At 37.7% G+C, this 6,963-nt stretch overlaps 1 protein-coding gene across 1 annotated transcript; it reads left to right on the forward strand.

Annotated features, from left to right (window-relative positions):
* Positions 1-356: 356 nt before the first annotated feature.
* On the forward strand, positions 357-3,617 carry LOC142492405 (uncharacterized). The gene is made up of 3 exons (XM_075595048.1): positions 357-658; positions 2,057-2,134; positions 2,500-3,617. Exons 1-3 carry the CDS (start codon positions 382-384, stop codon positions 3,615-3,617), a joined length of 1,473 nt encoding a protein of 490 aa, XP_075451163.1. The 5' UTR covers positions 357-381.
* Positions 3,618-6,963: the final 3,346 nt, after the last annotated feature.

Consider the following 6,963-nt stretch of genomic DNA (forward strand, 5'->3'; position numbering starts at 1 on the left):
GGTAAGTGTACCTTTACATTTATTATTCAAATACATGTGATCCTAGGTCATCTGAGTTTTGTTCATATGCAAATATGGGTTCACAATATCTTTCTATGTTAATTAGTCTGGAAACACAGCTTTTTATCATGCCTTACAAGGACAACTAAACACAGGCGGTCAATTTGCCATAACTGCATACAATATGAATGCAAGCTTGCTTACATGTATAGGTTTAGTAGTGAATGCTCATGTGCTTCACATATTACACCTAAAACAGCATGTTTGCTATCTCTTGGAACAGCTAGCAGTGTAGGAAACTGGTGCTTATATTATTATTAATTTACCTCATATATTTTATATGTTTTTCAATGGCGGACAAGTTCAGCAAGCAGAAAAGAAATGTGGGACACAATAGTCATTGGTGTCAATGCGTGTGGGAATCATGTGAGGGACAAGCGGAATTGTCACAAGAGATTTGATGATATTAGGTCCAAATTGAAAAAGAAAATACAACACCAACGCGTGCATGCTACTGGCACTGGAGGTGGGCCGACACCACAACGTCTCATATTAAGTCCATTGGAGGAGCTGCTTCGGGCAAAATTACTTCCCGTCGTCGTGGAAGGCTTACCTGGTGACCGTGATATAGGAATTTACCCCTCACAATTTCCACCAGGTGAGAAATATTACTGTACTAGGCGTGTCGTTGCTTACAGTTATTTTGCATAGTTACACTGCTTTTTATACTGTCTTCACAATATAAGCATACCTGCATCTATATATGTATATGTCTGATTCTGTATATATATATATCTCAAAATAGACATATATGTTGTAGTCCTACTAAAAGCAGTAACTAATATAGCACGTGCCATTGCGTGCTCATTTACATGTGAATTCCCAAAATGCATTGCTGCAGTGGAAGCAATTGATGGTGAGCGAAGATGGGGAACAACAGGGTAGTACACATGTGTAACACATGTTAATGAGAAATTATTACTAGCTACAGGTACAGAACAGAAATATGTATAATATTATTGTGTATTTTATTTATTTTACTCCGACAAACATGACATTACTGCCTATTTTAAGCATGCATCAAATATATTGCATGCAACGGCCTACAAACATCACTTGCACTAACACATCTATAGTTGTTTATGAAAAGGTCCATTTTTGCTTTAACTCATATACAGACAGCATAATGAGGCACACGTATCATATTTTATGTCATTGTTTTCATAACTTAAAAACTGCACACGACTATTTAGCTCATCTACCATTGTGTTAAAGCAGCTGCAATTAATATCTCATCACAGCATACACTTCAACAGAGGGGGTGGGGTTCAGCACACACACTAATTACAGCCTCATTTTAGGGTCAACTTAGTTCACACCATTTTCACCTGTTTCAAGTAATTGAAAGGTGTGGCTGATTAGGCTTTTTGGGGAAGGGAATACCGTTCTTACAACCTGACTAGCACAACTGAAGTTAATCACACTCATTTGAAAGCTTCACTTTAGCTACTAAATGCCCCAACAACTCATTACTTATCAAACCGTACGTCACACATTAGTTCACTCATATCTATAGTTGAACTACTACTATCAACGACACATTATCACACACTGCATGTGTTGTCTTGTTTAGTCACAGCCACATTCATGTGTGCCACATCTTATATTAATGTACCACACATATCCTCTACCAAAAACAACACTTTGTGCAATATGACCACCTTCATGATAACCATTGTGAATGGTCATCTCATGATAGTTATGTACATTATGATACTGATATCACTACACAACATATGATTTTTATGTTCAAATTTAATCTATTTATCCTCACACATTACTGCAGGAACATAGTATGTTTTATGTTAGGGAACTCAAAAGTTCTAAGTACACAGGCATGTACATTGTTATTACAACTATTTATGTTCACTTTCACACACACATTTTGGGTTAAGGAAATGATGCTGTTAGGTACTCATAAATACAGAACATACAATAACTGTTTGTTCAATATTTACACATGTAAATGTAAAACTTATGTTATTGTTATATATAGTTGCCCCTGAAGGACATGTGTCACCTGAGACTGAACAAGTGTCTTCACCTGGGTCAGCCAGCTCAACACACCTAGAAGGTGAGTGTATCAGTTGGTGGCCATATAATATGTGCTCTTCTATATGTTATGTTGTCATGTTCATTATTTGTTTTGCACATCTTCTTTAAATAGGATTACTTAGTGTCAGTGAAAATGAAGTGTAAGCCAACTTGTATTGTGTTAGTGATGTTAACTTTCATGTAGGAGTTGTGAGTTTACAGCAAGTTTTCATTCACTCATATTTCATACTGAGTCCAAACATTATTCTTAAGTCAAGGTAGTTTTTAATGTGAGGTTATAAAACGTATGGAAACATGTTAGTTGTTACTTATGACACAGTACAATTACATAGTAACACAGCAGAGATTAACATGCCATTTAATAATGTGTACATTTATTTGTAGAACATGATGAAGAGGATTTTGATGATGATGATGATGATGATGATGCCGCCGCCGCCGCCATAGACACACAAATACAAGCAAGTGACCATGAAGAGGTTCCAATTGAAACTGTTTTACCGCCAAAACGTCCAGCAAATACCACATATGATGCAATTGTAGCTTCTGAGGGAAAAATTGTGGAAGCAGAAAATCGTCGCCATTCTGACCTGATGACAGTGCTGGAAAGGATGATTGCACTGCAGGAAGAAACAGTTTCACAATTGGCACATCTCCACAGAGTCTTCATTGAAGTGCCTAAACAGTTGCAAAAAATCAACACCTCATTCGAAGCATTAGTTGTTCAGCAAACACAAGCTAATTACTGGAGAATGACTAATGTACCACAATTCAACACCTCACAGCCAGGATCTGTTCATGCAGGTCAGTTTTCACCACATTCATCTGATATTCATTCACCAGGCCCAAATGTTACCGGTCAAGTAGCAGACATTGCTGTGCAGGTTCCTGATGACATCCTACCGCTGCCATCTGTACAAATTCAGCAGCAGACACCTACAAAGGAGGCGACAAAAACAAAACAAGACACACATGAAACAGACCAACCATCACTTGTGCAGTGTCTACCAACTTGCTCACATGTGTCAGTGGGCACAAGCCCTGTCCGTGAACAGTCACTACCCAAAAGCCCTGTAGGTGAGTCACTGCCCAAAAGCCCTGTAGGTGAATCGCTGCCCAAAAGCCCTGTAGGTGAATCGCTGCCCAAAAGCCCTGTAGGTGAATCGCTGCCCAAAAGCCCTGTAGGTGAATCACTGCCCAAAAGCCCTGTAGGTGAATCACTGCCCAAAAGCCCTGTAGGTGAATCACTGCCCAAAAGCCCTGTAGGTGAGTCACTGGCCACAAGCCCTGTAGGTGAGTCACTGGCCACAAGCCCCGTAGGTGAACAGTCACTGCCCAAAAGCCCTGTAGGTGAGTCACTGGCCACAAGCCCTGCCCGTGAAGTGCCAGAGGCCACTCAAAGTGGCTCTGTTGTGCCTAAAGTTGGTGGCAAAAGAAAAAGGAAAATTCAAGAGACAACAAGCAGGCCTGTTACTCGCTCGCAAAAGGAACAAAAAAAATAAATGTTATAATTCAGAAAATATGTCTTTGGCCTTGTTTTGTTGACTTCAGATTATCTAATTACTATTGTATGTATGCTGAAGACTGTGTTGTTTCCAAACTTTCAAGTATGTTCTTGTACACGTGAAGTTTTGGAAATGTTAACACTCCTAATTAATGAATAGTGTTATAAATATTTATGTTTTAATCGTCTGTTCAGTAATGGTCCACCAGGAGCCAGTTGCTAAGTTTAGAGAAGCTGCCATTGACTTTGCAGCAAAACATTGCATTTGGGTGTGTTAATTGATGTAATCATTGCATGTGCATATTATTTTCATGCAATTATAAAAGCACCTATTTAACTGCAAACATTTTTCTTGTACGTGTACAGCAGGATTTTGTGTTAAATATTACTTACCTTTGGTGGCCATTGTAATGTTGTCCTTTAATCATTTATGTGTTCTTGTTTCAAGAACATCTCTGAATTGATACTAATATATATGTAGTATGTATTGATATATGCACACACACACAGACACACACTGTGTGTGTGTGTGTGTGTGTGTGTGTGTGTGTGTGTGTATATATATAGTACTATCTAAGCTGGTATAGATGTATTTACAAAAAACATACACTTCATGCTTCCTTGTGAAAACACACTATTTTAATAATACAGGCCTAATGTTTGACAACTATACTAAGTGTGAGCCTCTAACATTATTGGGTGCAAACAAAAGTTTATTACTTAATTCACTCATGTTTATCACCATTTAAATAGGTTTCATACAAGGCCTACTTACTGCCATCAATATGTTGTGTGTACTCCTGCAATATAAAAAAAAAAAAAAAAGATACATTATATATATATATATATATATATATATATATATATATATATATATATATATATATATATATACATATACATATATACACACACACACACACACACACTATACATATAGTACAATATACACTTTATATATATATATATATTTTTATGAGAGAGATATATTTATATATATATAGATACACACGTATTTAAACTCATGCAGACAGGTAGTTAACCAGAATTTCAAATACACACAGAAATGTATGTGGGAAAAAAACATTTCATTTTGCAGGTGTGTGTATTTACTGATATGGCTGTCTAAGCACTATTTTCACACAGTGCTCTTTGTTATTTTTCTAGAAAACTCAATGTTACTGAAATAAGTGTAGGAATGTTTTCACAAACGAGATAAAAAAATGATACATGTTTTTCCCACATTCGCCTATCACTAACCACAAAACTTAAACCAATTAAAAGGACACATCCAATTGGCGTTTGAAATAAGGAGTAAAAGTAGTTACTTTTGTTGACCTTGAAAACGAAACACAGGAATTTGTTAGCCATTGAGCAGAATCATTTTGATGAGCAAAGAAGACAGAACTGCACACATCTTTTGTGCTACTCTGACATGGCTGATGAATTCGTTAACAATATGAATCCCCTCTTAGGTTATAAGTACATGGTTTCAGAAGCAATTTTAAACAGTCGCGGACACAAAGCAAGCACACGCCAAATCTATGATTTGATTCGAGCTAAATATCCTTATTACCAAGACCGTAGGCATGCGCGGAATTTTAATTCCTCAATAAGATTCACTTTATCAACTAATGACTTTTTTGAACGTGTGCAGGATAAGCTAGAACACACCTATGGTTTCTGGAAGATTGCAAAGGAAAAGCATTTTACCCTGAAAGAGGGCACATATATTGTTGTGAAAGGCATATTTATTCCTAATGCCAATAGCAATGGATCCGCTACTACTGTTCCGTGTGAATCGATACCTGCTGCAATATCTGCACCCTCCATTCCTGAAACCCACATTGTACAACAACAAAAGTACTATGATTATGTACCAAGCCTTTCAGCTGAAAATGCATTGGAATGGGAACCAGAAGAAATGAACCTACCTCCCGACCAATTGTTTGAAGAAAGCAGTGGCGATTCCTATGAGCGCTTCATGGAGGAGATGTGTGTCATACTGGATTCAGCGGGTGGGTCAAGCATGGATGAAAATGCCTTGCATTTCTGGAGCGACCAGTTGCAGCCAGACGAACAGTTAATTCTAGAAGAATGGTAAATATAACAACCGTTATGCGTTGACTGTGCGTTTAAATGTTTTTTTTTTTTTTTTTTTTTTTAACCACCATTTTCCCTTCCAATGCGTGGATACAGCGTAACATTGCAGACTGCATAACATGTAGCGATCACAAAGAAATTGTTGCCGAATACAATATAGTATAACCTGAAAGAGTAGTACACATTGCTGACGGAATAAATATACGTACTTTCCTATCCCTTTAACCATATTAGCAACATTTTAACATAACTCTAACACATACCTGTTTTGTTATCATGCAACATTTAAAAGCGGGTCCACCACGTATGACGTGGGACCCTTGTCATGGCCCAAGGCGTCCTTAAAAAGGATTACGGATGTAAGTCCCGCCCCCAAGCGACGTGCGCGCCTCAAAGCCTATTGGCTGTCATGTTTTCTTATAGTAACGGTAACTGCAGTGTGTCATGTGTGCGGCTCAGTGTTTGTAGGCGTCAACTGGGCGTTAGCTGAATGTTAATTGAGTGGGAGGAGTGTTAGCGTGCGTTTCACGCTGGTTTAACATGACGTCACACGTATTGCATTTGCGCATTGTGTTATCGGCCGTCCTTTCTGTCCAAACACATCTGTTTAAAAAGAATACAGATGTACTCGTTTAGAACGAATGTAGTTTCGTATTCATTGTATTTGAAATAAAGATTTTATGTTTAATGGTATTTTCAAGATGTATTGAACGCACAACGTACGCTTTGTTTTGCGCATGCGCTAACAGTTAGTGCAGCCAAGCGTGAAGTGCGTGCGCACACTAAGATGTGCGCGCACATTTTTCAGTATACAGGCAACGTTCACATCATATACATAGTTATGCCTGCTACAAATTTAAAGAAACATTACATACTGATGTACACTTGTACTTCTAACATATAAGTGAGTGACGTGTGTATGTACACAATCATATAGAGCTGTGTAATGCGTTGTCACGGATACATATATAGTAAGGTGCCATATTTGACCATCATGTGTTTGCTGTATTTCAGAGATGTCGGGGAAGATACAATCGGATCAATGTATGATTTCAGAAGAGTCTACCTTTATATGAGATGATTGTGAGGAGGAGCCACCGACTACTATACTACATATGGAACTAATTTTATATTGCTTGCAGCGCTTATTAACAAACAATTAAAAATGTGATACCCTTATGCCTATATTGCATAAGCACTTAATTAACAGAATGATGTTGCAAAATAGTGCCTCATGAATT

The sequence above is a fragment of the Ascaphus truei genome, chromosome 4, assembly GCF_040206685.1.
Source record: "Ascaphus truei isolate aAscTru1 chromosome 4, aAscTru1.hap1, whole genome shotgun sequence".
Classification (NCBI taxonomy): domain Eukaryota; kingdom Metazoa; phylum Chordata; class Amphibia; order Anura; family Ascaphidae; genus Ascaphus; species Ascaphus truei.